This window comes from Hyphopichia burtonii, assembly GCF_001661395.1.
Source record: "Hyphopichia burtonii NRRL Y-1933 unplaced genomic scaffold HYPBUscaffold_2, whole genome shotgun sequence".
In the NCBI taxonomy this organism is placed as follows: domain Eukaryota; kingdom Fungi; phylum Ascomycota; class Pichiomycetes; order Serinales; family Debaryomycetaceae; genus Hyphopichia; species Hyphopichia burtonii.
In genome coordinates, this window is record NW_017963729.1 from 1,079,012 (window position 1) to 1,093,520 (window position 14,509).

The 14,509-nt window shown below is 34.8% G+C and overlaps 9 protein-coding genes across 9 annotated transcripts; 3 read left to right on the forward strand and 6 right to left on the reverse strand.

Annotated features, from left to right (window-relative positions):
* Positions 1 to 2,703, forward strand: HYPBUDRAFT_105481 (M1 family metallopeptidase; the record flags this gene model as incomplete). Its single annotated transcript, XM_020218410.1, has 1 exon — positions 1 to 2,703. The coding sequence occupies one exon, from the start codon at positions 1 to 3 to the stop codon at positions 2,701 to 2,703; it is 2,703 nt and encodes a 900-aa protein (XP_020077878.1).
* Positions 2,704 to 2,788: 85 nt separating this feature from the next.
* Positions 2,789 to 4,950, reverse strand: ASN1 (asparagine synthase (glutamine-hydrolyzing) 2). The gene has a single exon (XM_020222946.1). It carries the CDS (start codon positions 4,590 to 4,592, stop codon positions 2,874 to 2,876), a length of 1,719 nt encoding a protein of 572 aa, XP_020077879.1. The 5' UTR covers positions 4,593 to 4,950; the 3' UTR covers positions 2,789 to 2,873.
* A 252-nt stretch (positions 4,951 to 5,202) lies between these two features.
* HYPBUDRAFT_147349 (proteasome regulatory particle lid subunit) lies at positions 5,203 to 6,039 on the forward strand (the record flags this gene model as incomplete). Its single annotated transcript, XM_020220045.1, has 1 exon — positions 5,203 to 6,039. The coding sequence occupies one exon, from the start codon at positions 5,203 to 5,205 to the stop codon at positions 6,037 to 6,039; it is 837 nt and encodes a 278-aa protein (XP_020077880.1).
* Positions 6,040 to 6,042: 3 nt separating this feature from the next.
* VPS28 (ESCRT-I subunit protein) lies at positions 6,043 to 6,939 on the reverse strand (the record flags this gene model as incomplete). The annotated part of the gene is made up of 1 exon (XM_020222500.1): positions 6,043 to 6,939. The coding sequence occupies exon 1, from the start codon at positions 6,910 to 6,912 to the stop codon at positions 6,043 to 6,045; it is 870 nt and encodes a 289-aa protein (XP_020077881.1). The 5' UTR covers positions 6,913 to 6,939.
* A 114-nt stretch (positions 6,940 to 7,053) lies between these two features.
* Positions 7,054 to 8,692, reverse strand: HYPBUDRAFT_135448 (uncharacterized protein). The gene has a single exon (XM_020219572.1). The coding sequence runs from the start codon at positions 8,496 to 8,498 to the stop codon at positions 7,113 to 7,115; it is 1,386 nt and encodes a 461-aa protein (XP_020077882.1). The 5' UTR covers positions 8,499 to 8,692; the 3' UTR covers positions 7,054 to 7,112.
* Positions 8,693 to 8,781: 89 nt separating this feature from the next.
* DFG10 (putative polyprenol reductase) lies at positions 8,782 to 9,701 on the reverse strand. Its single transcript, XM_020220850.1, has one exon. It carries the CDS (start codon positions 9,668 to 9,670, stop codon positions 8,816 to 8,818), a length of 855 nt encoding a protein of 284 aa, XP_020077883.1. The 5' UTR covers positions 9,671 to 9,701; the 3' UTR covers positions 8,782 to 8,815.
* A 57-nt stretch (positions 9,702 to 9,758) lies between these two features.
* On the reverse strand, positions 9,759 to 11,317 carry FCY21 (purine-cytosine permease; the record flags this gene model as incomplete). The annotated part of the gene is made up of 1 exon (XM_020220851.1): positions 9,759 to 11,317. Exon 1 carries the CDS (start codon positions 11,308 to 11,310, stop codon positions 9,760 to 9,762), a length of 1,551 nt encoding a protein of 516 aa, XP_020077884.1. The 5' UTR covers positions 11,311 to 11,317.
* An 850-nt stretch (positions 11,318 to 12,167) lies between these two features.
* Positions 12,168 to 13,028, reverse strand: SSO2 (syntaxin; the record flags this gene model as incomplete). Its single annotated transcript, XM_020218461.1, has 1 exon — positions 12,168 to 13,028. The coding sequence occupies one exon, from the start codon at positions 13,026 to 13,028 to the stop codon at positions 12,168 to 12,170; it is 861 nt and encodes a 286-aa protein (XP_020077885.1).
* A 473-nt stretch (positions 13,029 to 13,501) lies between these two features.
* Positions 13,502 to 14,508, forward strand: IPK2 (inositol polyphosphate multikinase; the record flags this gene model as incomplete). Its single annotated transcript, XM_020218200.1, has 2 exons — positions 13,502 to 14,456; positions 14,494 to 14,508. The coding sequence occupies exons 1-2, from the start codon at positions 13,539 to 13,541 to the stop codon at positions 14,506 to 14,508; spliced, it is 933 nt and encodes a 310-aa protein (XP_020077886.1). The 5' UTR covers positions 13,502 to 13,538.
* Between the last annotated feature and the right edge of the window lies 1 nt (position 14,509).

Sequence of the window (14,509 nt, forward strand, 5' to 3'; positions counted from 1 at the left end):
ATGTGTCAAGAAGGAAAAATAAGGGATACGAGTAAGCCGTATTACGAGGCGTTACCTACTGCCTTACAACCATTCCATTACGATGTTTCGATTTATGGTATTGATATTGAGGCAGAAAAATTTAAAGGTACGGTTAAAATCCATTTGAATGTTATTGAAGATACTCAAGAGTTGCATTTGAACTACAGGGACTTAGCCGTTTCAGCCGATAAGATTAAAGCTTTATATGTTGATGGTGTTGAAAAACAGGTGGCAGTTGCTTCAATCGAAGAGGTCAAGCAAAAAGAATATTTTATCATCAAATTTGATGAAGTTTTAAAGGCTTCTTCCACAGCTAAGTTCATAGTAACTTTAGAATACGATGCCATCATCCAGACTAATATGGCCGGTTTCTATAAATCTAGTTATAAAGAAAACGAAGAGGTTAAATATATGTTATCAACTCAATTTGAAGCCACAGATGCTAGAAGAGCTTTTCCTTGTTTAGACGAACCAGCCTTAAAGGCCACTTTCACTGTTGACGTTACCATCAGCAGTGCCTGGGATGCTTTGGGTAATACTCCAGTCGCTCAGGCTACATCAATTGGCGGCAGCTTGAAAAAAGTTACTTTTGACAAAACTCCTTTGATGTCTACTTATTTATTAGCTTGGGCTGCTGGTGAATTCGAATATATCGAAGCTTTTACTGATAACACTTACTATAACGATCAACCACTCCCTGTTCGTATTTATACTACTAAAGGTTTTAAAGAAGAAGCGGAATTTGCTCTTAGTATTACTCCAAAAATTATTGATTATTATAGTAAAATTTTCAAACTCAAATATCCTCTTCCCAAACTTGATTTGATAGCCGTTCATTCTTTCTCACATAATGCCATGGAAAACTGGGGCCTTATTACTTACCGTAGTACTGCTCTTTTGTACTCAGAATCAAAATCAGATCCATCTTATAAGAAGAAGGTCGCATACGTTGTTGCTCACGAATTAGCACATCAATGGTTTGGTAACTTGGTCACAATGAAATGGTGGGATGAACTTTGGCTTAATGAAGGTTTTGCAACTTGGGTTGGTTATCTTGCAGTGGACCATTTATTCCCTGAGTGGGATTTCTTTTCTGTTTTCGTTTCCGAATCCTTACAAGCTGCTCTTGATCTCGATTCATTAAGAAACTCTCACTCCATTGAGGTTCCAGTTAATGACGCCTTGGATATCGATCAATTATTTGATGAAATTTCCTACTTAAAGGGCTCATCAACTATTCTTATGATTTCAAATTATTTAGGTACTGATGTCTTCTTAGAAGGTGTTGCAAATTACTTGAATAACCATAAGTTTGGTAATGCAACTTCTCATAACCTATGGTCAGCAATTAGTGAGACATCAGGAAAACCTATTGATGAATTAATGGATAATTGGGTCAAGAAAACTGGTTACCCAATAATTAATGTTGATCTTGATATCGACTCGAAAACCTTGAGTGTCAGTCAATCTAGGTACTTACGTAGTGGTGACCTTCAACCCGAAGAGAATGAAACCGTCTGGTGGGTCCCACTCAATTTCAGCTCTGGTATTGGTACCAAAGATATTATAATGGGCGATGAAGTCCTCAAGGACAGAAGTAAAAGTATTACTAATTTTGAAAATAGCGATAAATTTTTCAAATTGAATAAAGATACAAAGGGAGCATATCGTGTGAATTACTCCCCATATATCTTGCAAAATAACATTTTGCCACACTTTGATCAATTATCTACAAAGGATAAGATTGGATTTATAGCTGATGTCGCTTCTATTGCAATCACAGGTGACAAATATACTTCAACTACAACTTTATTGAAATTATTAAAAGCGGTTGTTATCGATCATGATGCTCTCGGCGAGGAGTATGTTGTTTGGTTAGAATTAGGAAAAAGACTTGGTAATCTATTAACAACATTCGGTGGTGTTGATGATGATTTAACCAGGGGCTTGACTAACTTTTCCAAGGAACTTTATTCAAAACTTTCAATCAAGTTATTAAATGCTAAATTAGATGAAGACAACTTTTTAGAAGTTAAATTGAGAGCAGAAATATTCGAGCATGCTGGATTATTTGGAGTTCCAGAAGTTAAAGAATATGCTGTTAAGCTTTTCGAAGATTGGAAACAGGGTAAGGCAATTCATCCATCTTTGAAACTTTTCGTTTTCACGACTATTGTTTCATCTTCTGAATTGATCACTGAAAGTAATTTTGAGAGTATATTAAAAGAAGTTACTCATCCAACTTCTTTAAACTCTCGTGAAGTTGCTCTTACTGCTTTAGGTCACATTAACAATGATGATTTATCTACCAAATTGATTGGCTACTTGATTCAACCAGACATTATTCCGATTATGGATTCTCATTTCTTGGGTGTACCATTGTCTCGTAATGTTACCACCAGAGACAAGCTTTGGAAATTTTTTGCAGCAAACTATGAGACTTTGTATAAATTAATGTCTACCAATATGGTTGTTTTGGATAGATTTATTAAGTTAACTTTTAAGAACTATCAATCAAGTACCAAACATGACGAAATTGAAAATTTTTTCAGTGACAAGGATGTTCATGGATTCGAAAGGGCTTATAAACAAGGGTTGGACAACATTTTAATTAACGCATCCTGGTTCAAAAGGGATCAAGCAGAGGTTAAAAATTGGATCAAAGAGTATAACTTTGCTTGATAACTACAAGATAAATTAAATAATATTGAAAATTTTATTCTGACCTTTTTCATTTTTGTCTGTAATATACATATAGTTAGGTTAACCATAAAAATATAAAATATGTACAATAGATTTATTAAGACAAAGAAAGAAAAGATAAATGTTGAACTAAAGAAATCAAGTTACAATTAGTTATCGACTTTATGGTCGTGAGTAGTAGCATATCTACCAGAAGGATCAGCATGACAACCCCATTCAGCTTTTGGAACCCATCTCATAACAGTAGAAGCAGCAGCTTTAGAACCACCAAAAATTTCATCGAATTTACATCTGTACCAGTAAGCTTCTTTAGTGGTTGGAACGTCGTCACCCCATTCAGCTTTTGGATTGGCCAATTGTTCTTCAGTGACTGCGGCTTCAGCAGCATCTTTCAAACCATCAATCCAAGAGTAACCAACCCCATCAGAAAATTGTTCTTTTTGTCTCCATAAGATTTCTTCTGGTAAGTAAGGTTTAGCACTTGGATCATCAGAAGTATCAAAAGCTTTTCTTAAAATGTATTTTTCAATTTTACCATCTTTTGGTGTTATTAATTTATCTTCAGGGTTAATATTCATACAGACATCCAAAAATTGTCTATCTAAGAAAGGAACTCTAGCTTCCAAACCCCAAGCCATGGTTGATTTATTAGCTCTTAAACAATCGGCATAATGTAAGTTTTTAACTCTTTTAACACATTCTTCATGAAATTCTTTAGCGGAAGGAGCATTAGCAAAATATAAATAACCACCAAAGATTTCATCGGAACCTTCACCAGATAAAACCATTTTAACCCCTTGGGCTTTAATTTTTCTTGATAATAAGTACATTGGAGTGGAAGCTCTAATGGTGGTGACATCATAAGTTTCCAAATGATAAATGACATCATTCAAGGCATCTAAACCTTCTTCTAAAGTGAAAGTATGAGAATGATGAATGGTACCAATGAAATGGGCAACTTTTTCAGCGGCGATTAAATCTGGAGCACCAGGTAAACCAATGGCGAAAGAGTGTAATTGGTTCCAACCAGCAGAATGTAAAGAACCTTTATCATCAACCCCTGATAATTCTTTATTAGCATCATAACCATCTTTAAAAGCTTGAGCAGCTTTTTGAGTTTCTCTAGCAGCAATAGAAGCAATCAAGGAAGAATCCAAACCACCAGATAAAAGAACACCATAAGGAACTTCAGCCATTAATCTTTTTCTAACGGCTAATTCTAAAGATTCTCTAACTTCTTTATAATCAACTCTTTTTTCGGGTATTTTAGATTCGTTCCACCAAGATGGGTTGAAGTATCTGGTGATTTCATCAGTGTTTGAGTCATAAACATGACCTGGAGGGAAAGCAAAGATTTCATCACATTCATCAATAAGACATTTTAATTCCGATGCAAAATAACGAGTTTTTGGGTTGGTAGAGGATTTACCCATGTATAAAGTGGTAATCCCGATTGGATCTCTGGCAGCAACAATTCTATCAGCCTTTTTATCGTATAACGCCCAAGCAAACATACCATCCAAATATTTTGGTGCATCAATACCATATTTTTCATATAAGGGAATGATTGGTTCACAATCTGATAATGACTTGAATGGATATTCTTTAAACTCTTCTCTCAAATGAATATGGTTGTAAATTTCCCCGTTGACCGCCAATGAGTATTGTTCACCTTGAGAAGTGATTGGTTGAGCACCAGAATCTAAACCAACAATGGCTAATCTTTCATGACATAAAATTGTACTGTTGGAGATAACGTTACCTGACCAATCTGGTCCACGATGTCTGATTCTTTTAGAATATTGTAAAGCCTTAGCCTTGAACTGTTCAACCTCTGGTTGTCTATAAGCAGCAAAAATACCACACATTCTCCTGATATACCTACTCTATCGTATCTATAAAAGAAAGTGCAGACTTGGTCGATTTTATAATCCAACGTAAAACGAAAATTTTTCCATTTTTTTTTTGCAAACTTTTCGCAGAAAACGCTAAGCTCCACCCGGAACTGCTTCCCGCCCCGTACTTTTCCCATCGATCTGAGTCATCCCAAGCGATTTCCGAGGGACAAAACCGTCACCGGTTCAGAAATGAATCATCCCGTGATAACAGCTAAGAGTCATACTCCCAGAAGGGCAGCGTTTACCAGGAGGTGAGGTGGCTGCTGGGTGGGCGTGCTGGGCTGGCTGGCGTCGAGAGGAGCGGTGGTTAGGGCTTCTGGGGTTGGTGGTGGTGATACGGCTGGGATGGGAGGTTGGCCTAGAAGCAGGTGCACGGGTGTACCAAATGAACTTTTGATTAAAAAAAACTGTACGGAGGTTTATGAATATTTAAATGTACGGGTGTTGTATAAATTTAAAAATGTACGGAGGTGTTATTTGCCTCCCGCACACGACCCGCTTCGATAATTTCAAAGGTGGCAACGAGACTTGACTTACTTCTTCAGCTAATACAAGTACTTATCATTGCAAACTCCAGACAATGTCATTACAGAAGCTCACAGCAGAATTATATCAATTGTTCGAACGCGAGGAATATAGCCAATGTCAAAAGATATTGGTTCCGGTGAAGATTGAATTGATTAAACACAATTTATTGGTTCCATTACCATCAAATACATCAACCAAAGATCAATTAAACGATTTAAAGATTGCGGAAAGAATATTAGAAATTGGAACGTTATCAAGTTTATTGGGTAATAATTATCAAGGATTTGAAAATTATTTTGCTCAATTGAAACCATTTTACATAAATGATAAATTACACTCTAAGAAAGAAATAGATAGTGACGGAACTAAAATTATATCATTATACTTATTATACTTATTATCACAAGGATTAATATCAAAATTCCATATAGAATTAGAAAGTATTTATAGTTCAACAAAATATAACGTTGAAAAAGATCAATATTTACAATTTCCAATTAATTTGGAAAAAAATTTAATGGAAGGTAATTATATTAAAATTTGGAAATTATTGAAAAATGACGAACATGCATTACCTTGCAAAGAATACAATCACTTCATCGATACTTTAACTAATGCATTGAGATTTGAAATTGCTAAATCTTTAGAAAGAACCTATGAATCAATACCAATTTCAAATTGCAAAAACTTGTTATACTTTCCCCAAGAACAAAGTGACCAAGTTTTTGAAAATCTCTTGAAAAATGAATTGGAAGTTGAAGATTGGCAATTCAATAATGGTAAAATTTATTTCAATTCAACTAAAAATGATTCTGATTTAACCTCGGATAACGTTGGTATTATTAAAAATGTTTTAAATTACGCCGAACAAATTGAATCAATCATTTAATGCCTATTCTAAAGATGCGTAAAAACCTTTATAAGCATTATCTAAATCTTTTAAAAATAAATTAATCTCATCTTGACTCAATTCTTCATCCTGTAAATTATTTAATTTAATTAACCAATTAACTAATTTTGATTTTCCTTGAAATTCAATCGGTTTGAATTCTTCCTCTTCCTCTACTTCTTCTTCGCTATTCTTTGTAACCATATCGTTTAAACTCACCACTAAATCCGATAATAATGGATGTAATTGATCCTTGGTCTTATAATTCAATTTTAATGCATCCATCATAGTAATGAAAGACCCAGTGGCTTCGGCCACTAATCTTGCACTTGCCTTGTTGGAACTATTGGCCTTATTTAATGAAGATGTAGATGAAGTTACTGCTTGTTCATCATTATGGGCATGGGACTCAACTCGGGTATGTAAATGCTCAATCGTTGCCGGTATACCTGATTTTAACCGGCTTATAGCTAAATGAGTATCTAAATTAAATTTCTTCGCTATCAAATCAACTAAATTTGATAAATTTGGTAACAAGTCTTTAAATAAATCATTCAATATTTGATATTTTAATTCGTCATTTTCAAATCCTTTAATGATCATTTGATATTGATTAATTAATCTCAATGTAATAGAAGTATATTTTTCCTTATCAGTTATATAATCTTTTAAAAAAGAATTCTCAATCACTTCTAATACAGTTATAATAGAATATGCTTCTGCTAATGAATCATAAACCACCTTATGTTGATTGGATTTGATCAAACTGGCTTTAGTGATCTCTTGATGATATAAACCGGCATTGAAATTCGACGGTGCGTATGAAGTGGTAGATGTAGGTGCAAACGAGGGAATAGCATTGTTATCGGCCATGGTGTTGTGTAAATGGCCTAATCAATTGTGAAGAAACGAGTTGCTTAATCGATTTTTAGTGTACTCAGTTTTCGCTCAAAAGTTTTGATCGCAAGATCTTTTGCAATTATCAATACATTTACTACACTAATTGCTTGTAATGTCGTTGTAGCATGATAAAGTCTATAAAAGAAACAGAAATTGGTTAAACTTCCGACTGTTTAATCAATATAATCCACCAAGCTTTTGTCGTTATTACCAAAAGCTTCCAGATTGAAACCCAACCTGACCCAATCTTGTCTTGTATACCTATAAACCACCGGTGGTTTATTAAAATTTCTCAATAAGTTAACCATGTTATCATAATCATGGGTTAGAGCAATTTTGTTTATTAGTTTTTTACCAAATTTCATTTTGGCTATTTGACATTCTTTCATAATCCACTTGAGTAAATAATCACTACTAATTCGATCATAAGTACTAACCGTAAATGGCAAATGAATTTCCATATCTTTGGCATGGTTAAGTTTTACTTTGATGATAGTTTCATATTTAATCGAAAACAATTTCCCCAGAGTCGTGAAGCCTTGAACATGGGTTATGGGGACACCTTCACTAATCTTATCAAAATTTCGATTTTTATAAAAATAAGCAGTTGAATGACTAACTTCCTCATCTATGCTATTATTTCTTGATTGACTAGTTTGACTGGATGAAAAGTTTGAATTATTTGGAGAATATAATTGCAAGTAATCGTTTTCGACTGGGAAATCTAAATGGAATTCATAAGAAATACCTGACGAATTTAGTAATTGATCCTCAAAGTTTTGAGTGTTTGAATATAATTTGTGTTCTTTCCTCACAGGCAATCCGCCTTCGTGACATTCTAGTATCTCTTTAACTTGCATTGTTAGTTGTTTTAATCTTAATCGTTTATTAATTTTATAATTTAATGCATTGGTCATGATCTTGGTAAATACAATCAACTCATCTTTTGGCCCCACGGAAGATATCGGTAATGAAATGTCAGCAATCACTTGATTATCGTAGGAAGTTCTTGATTCAATAATTGGCTCATTATATTGACGGTATAATGGTAGAGTATCATAAAGTTTTATCACGACAGGGAAACTTTCAATATAACTAAGTTCATCGATATGGGAATTGCCACAAGTTATCTTAACCAAAAGCTTGTGAATAGTAGAAGCATTCCAATGAGGAAATTGTCCACTTGATATTATATCTTTAGGCAAAGGTATTAAGATTGGGATATCTATTGCCAACAACTCCTGAGAAAACTCTCCTATCGGAGGAGCGTAGATTAAAGGATCTTCATATATTTTATATTCTCTGAAAGTGTCATTCGAACCAATTGTAGAAGGAACACTAACTTTTTGAATTGTTCTTAATTCCACTCCAACTGATCTACAAGTAAATGGAATTCCATTTGCTGGTCTTAATTCAATAACCGTTTCGATTCTGGGTATACTTCGTGGAACACCAGGACACCCATGCACTATACTAGTACTTGAAGCTTTCAAACTAGCATGCACTGGACACGGAGTCTTGGAATTATTTATGGCAGTTAGCGAAGCAAATTGCACCATTGCTTGATTGTGAAACAACTTATCCTGACAAAATCACCAATCGAAAAAAACGCTTATATATTCAAAATTATTAAATCCCTGGGTACCAGCGATAGTTGCTATCAATTGCTTATATCTGTGTAGCGTCGTAATGGGTACATCGACAATTAATAGTCCCACCAGTTAGTGCTTTGATGTTATGATTGTTAGTTTCCAATCGCACCTTAATAAAAAAAAAAACTAACTAAGATATACGACGGGATATCTCATCTCGAGACTAAAAGTCATAACTGAACTCGAGGAAACTACATGTCTATAGGGGGATGATTATGTATTACTTAGAAGATTCCGGGGAAGATGCACCATCTTTGTTTGTAGTCATCGAATTTTTTTTGGTAGAATTTATGGCTGGAATGGGAGCTGATTGATAAAATGGTTATGACAAAGAGCCAGTCCAAAACCAAGTTTATATCGTAGATATTCCAACTTTGGAGTCCTTTGAATAACAAGATGGTCAAGGGGAAGGTTGAGTAGATGATGATTTCATCAAAGTAGTGAGGACAATCGATATATTTGAACAAACCTTTAGAAGGGTTAGTATACTTGACCAACAGGGCCAAATGGATATGGTTTAAAGTTTGATCAATGGAAGCTAGGGAGAAGATAACAAAGGGAAGCACGATTTTCCAATTCAATAAGTTAAATTCGAAGGATGGAGAATTTTCATATTGGACTAAGGATAAAATAGCGTTTGAGGAAACAACAAGGTAATAACCAATCCCTAAGATGTAATGACTAACGTTCATTTTTGAATTTTCCCCATAATTGAATATAAAAATTGATTCGGAGAATCTTCTTATGGCTTGAAGAATGTAGAACCAGTAAAAAATTGAGTATAATTCGTAGTTGACATCATCAATAATCGGAATATAGTCAGTGTATTTATAACCAATGATGGTGAGTTTGAGCACGAGTAAGTTCAAGGTGAAGAAGACGTAGTAATGAGTGAAGAAAGATTTGGGAACCGTCAACGAAGTAGCAAGATCGATCAAAGAGAAATTGGAAGATTGAGGAGATAAGGTTTTACCATAGGTCAATAGGACTCTCAATTGGGGTACGGTACCCACAATGACCATGCAAAAAATGAAAAAAGTGAATAAAGATGCTATGAAATAGCCAGGATCAACTGTCATTCTGTGAAGAAGTTGAAGCTCAAGAGTTTCGAGTTAAATTTTTACAGTGCGATTAATACATAAAACATAAATTACTAGTATACACTCTATTAACGGCCAATATATTTCTTTTCCAAAGGTCTAACCAAGTTAAAACCAATAAAGGCAAAGCCAAAGGCCAACTCGAAACCAATTTCACCACCTTCACCGATTCTTCTACCAATAACACCGGCGTACCAGGTTTGATCCATACCAATAACCACCCCGGCAACACCACAGCAGAAACCAAAGATCCCAGCAATACCAACGGGGTACTTGGTTTTATCTTGGAAGTTTTCATAATCGTAAGCGGCAAAGTTACCTCTATTCCAAATCAAATGTTCCAGGAGACACATTGCTTGATAAATGGCCAAGTAGTAACCAATTAAATTCATGAAATTTTCCATGACAGAATCGAATTCATAATAAGCAGGAATACAAATTGCTAAAGTAACAAAGTTACCAACAATGGTCCAAAAGACTCTTGGAATTTTAGCTAATTTTGACCAGAGGGCTTGGGCACTTAAAGAAACCGAATACATATTTGGGATATTATTAGCAACGGTTGATAAAGCTAATAAAACACAACAGAATTCCCCAAATCCGTGTAATGATTTTTCAACGAGGATAGCATAAACCAACCCACTGATAGATTTGGCTTGGTATAATTCATTCCAACGTGCATCTTTCAAAGTACCAGTGGCACAAGCAGCACCCAAGATAAGAGTGAAAACAAGAGGAGTATATAAACCAATCAAGATCCCAAAGAAAATTCTCCAAGGATTAGAGTCTCTTCTTTGGTAAACGGTATAATCCGAAGCATAAGTAGTCCAACCAGTGGCAAACCCATAAACGGTACCACCAAAACTCAAGACATGACCAGCGGTTACTGGGCCACCTTTCATTTCACCAAATTCAAAGTTACCACTCATTGACATTCTAGCAATGATGATAAGGAAAATGATTGCATTTGGAATCCAAGAATACTTTTCATAAGCATGAATAACGTGATAACCGAAAAAGGTGACAAGAATAGTACATATAATTAAAATAAGACAACCGGCCCAAGGAGGACAAGCACCGTTATTAACAATGTTCAATAACTGAGCACTAGCCATGATATTGACTGCACCCCAACCAACACAAGCCACCATATTAATAAAGGCAAAGATTCTCATGGCATAGTTACCCATAAGATACTTCGATAAGAAAATTTGTCTTAAACCTAATTTAGGACCGAAAACAGAAAAGTAAGCCACTGGGGTAGCACCCAATAAAGCGAAAAAGATAATGGTCAAGACTGCTTGCCAGAAACTCAAAGCAAATACCGTGATACCCAAGGCACCCAAGGAAAAAGTTGCAATAACCAAATTAGCTGACAACCACATAGTAGCAGCATTCAAAACCGACGATTCGGTTTTCTCCTCATCGGTAATCAACTCAATACCCTTGGTTTCAGCATTCAACTTACCGGCCCATCTATCAATAAAGTTTAATTTCTCATTAGAAACTTCGGCTGCAGAATTGGAATTATCTTCCAAAGATTTTTCAAAAGAGTCGTAACTAGATTTCTTTTTTAAATCAGCTGAAGCACCAACTGATTTTTCTGGATCGTAACTCATGTTAGAAAAGAAAAAAGAACAAAAAGAAAAGATACCGTTAAAGAGTAACTAATTGATTTTCTGACTTTGAAATACTGGGATTTTCCATTGGAATATAAGATACTTTTATATGCGATGGGGCATTTTGCCAATCAAATTTTTCTTTTTTTCGGTGCGGCCATCACGATATCTAATATTAACTTATCTAACAGGCAACTACTACCTTGAATGAGTAAATTACAAAATAAGCCTAATTTTGAACTTTAATTAATTAGCTAATTACTGCTGCTGATAATCCCATTCCGAGTCTGATTGTATCTGATTGTATACCCTGTTATTTTCTACGGTTTTGCTAGAGTCAACTTTATTTAAGGCATTTACCATTTTGTATCAATTCCAATTTTTCCGTATAAAAAAAGAAAAAAAGAGAGAAAAAAAAGAGAGAAAAAGAAAGGAAAATCTGATCGGAATCGCCGCGGGAAAAGCGCTGCTTACGTCAGCACATGCCAAACCAATACAGCTTTTGCAGCCAGGGGATCAAGGTGAAGGGGAAGGCGATTAGCATTAAGGTTAGAAAGGTATTGTTTGATTGTGAGGGATTGTTACGGGATTGTCTTGGTGGTTCAGGCATGTTCAGGCATAAGGCAGACCGGTGGGCTCCAACGGGGGGAGCAGAACACCCGCACACCACGGCTTCAACGGCCAAGGTTAAAACTGATAAGGAATTACTCCACTGATAGTATACGATAGGATACTCCGAAGGGAAATCGAGGAATTAACTTTTATTAATCTATAGAAACATTAAGATTAGTAAATTATGGAGAAAAAATTAAAGTATGGAGAAAATTAGGTGGAATAAAACAAAAGGTTAGAGAAGATTACTTCTTTGAACCAAAGTAACCGGCAATAATTGCAACTATAATAACAATAATAATAACACAGATCCAGAAACACCAACATTTCTTCTTTCTAGCACTTTTGGCACTTTTAACTGCTTTATCGGTGTGACCCACCCCTTGTTCTAAGTCATGTTGAGCAGCACCAACTTGTTCATCAATTTGTTGAATTGGTTGATCTTGTTCAATCACCAATTCTTCCATGTCATGAAATAACTGAGTTAATTCGGCCATGGTTTTTTCTAATTTTAATAATTCCCGGTGTCTTATTTGAACTTCATTTAAAACGGTTCTTGCTTCTCCTCTTCTATTACTTTGTAATAAAGCTTGTTGGAAATATTGTTGATTATCTCCTCCTTCTTCAATAACTTGTTTAACCTCAGAATCACTAGCATCAGGCTTTATAATACGATATTGTCTTTCTGCTTGTACTTTGGTTTGTTCTCGATTTTTAACTTCGATTAATCTATATTCTTGAATTAATTCTAAAAATTTGGCCCGGGAATTCTCTGCTTGATCAATTTTGGTTTGATCTCTAGACTGAACTGCTTGGGTTTGAACATTTTTAATTCGATTCTTTAAATTATTTTGTAATGATTGTGCTTCTAATACTAAACTATCAATTTGTTTCGAATTATATTCACTATCTTCTTCGTTCAAATCTAAATCTTGCAATAAGTTTCTTTGCTTATTGGAAATTAAATTAATTAAATTCGAATATTGATCTAATTGATTGTTTATATCTTGAACTTCATTCATAAAAGATACAAAATCATCTTCTCCCGATGAAGAATATTTATTATAATTCGACATCTCGTAGCTTTGCCCGTACGGATTACTCATCTTTGACAATCAATCAATCAACTCTTACCAACTGTCTACTATTAGAGTGGTCTGTTAACTATTCCAACTAAACCGATGAACTTATATTTATTTCAAGTACCTGTCTTTTTTTTTTCAAGTTAAAAAATCGTGTACAAAGAAAACAAAAATAATGAGTGCTCGACAAAACTCAGCCATTCTGCTGGTGAACGGGTGTACGCTCTCGGTGGGGGCACGCTCGAAGTTGCAACTTCTTAACACTTCTAAATATTTCTCCAGTATGGGTCTAATGTAGACGGAGGACCTGCCGAGCTAGTAATTCCACTATGGCAACTTCACTTTTGAACCTGTGGAAATTCCCTGTGGAAGCTGTGGTACTGCTGAAGTCACTCAATAATTACCCGTTATTAAGGAACGCGACATTTCTCTGAGCACGACATTTCATTTCGTGGAAAAAATGGTGTACACCCGTACATCTCCCTTTATTAGTATGAATAAAACCTCTACTACTGTCTTATCCTTTGAACACCAATGATTGATCTAGGGTCTTTGGTACCTTCTAAGCACCAAGCAGCGGGCCATGATGGCTGCTTGATATCAGAAGACTCGTCGAGTGTGTTTGCAAAGTTGACTAATCAACAAGAAATTGATTTTTATCTCGAAAGTCAATCAATTAATGATGATTCACCCATTGGTTCAGTGCTAAGTGATTGGATGCCAATTTTTTACGGAACTTTGACTCAGGGCACCCGAGAAAAGCCTTCAAATGAAACAATTGTTATGAAGACTGATGAAGTAGTTGAAGGCGAATCGAGAAATGATGATGATAAACAATATATTGTATTACAAAATTTATATTATACTTTTAGTAAACCAAATATATTGGATATCAAATTGGGATCCAAATTGACTGATAACACTGTTACTCCAGAGAAAGAAGAACGTCTTCGTCAAGTAAGTCGGTCAACAACGAGCGGTAGTCATGGATTTAGAATTTGCGGAATGAAAATTTATGATAACAATATTAAGTTCCCTTCAAAATTAGAGTCTTTAAGTGATACTTTTACCTTGACTGATTCTTATTACCAATTTGATAAGTTCTTCGGAAGATCATTGAATGAATCAAACATCGTGGAAGCAATTGATCTATATTTCAATGTTGGTAACTTATCTTATCAAAGAAAATTATTAACTAGATTTTTACAGAGGTTACAGTTAATTTACAATACATTGATTGATTCTGAAGTTAGAATAATATCAGGTTCTCTTTTGTTTATCTATGAAGCTGACTTAAGTAAATGGAGTCATGTTAATGATGTCAACTATGAAGAATTAGACCCATTGGTAAGTAAAAATGAAGCAAATGATGATGATAGCGATGATGATGAAAATGATGAAAATGGGCCTTTGAGCTCTTTGAATTTAATTGATTTTGCTCATGCTAAATATGTCAAAGGTAAAGGTTGTGATGAAAATATCTTACAAGGAATTGAAAATTTAAT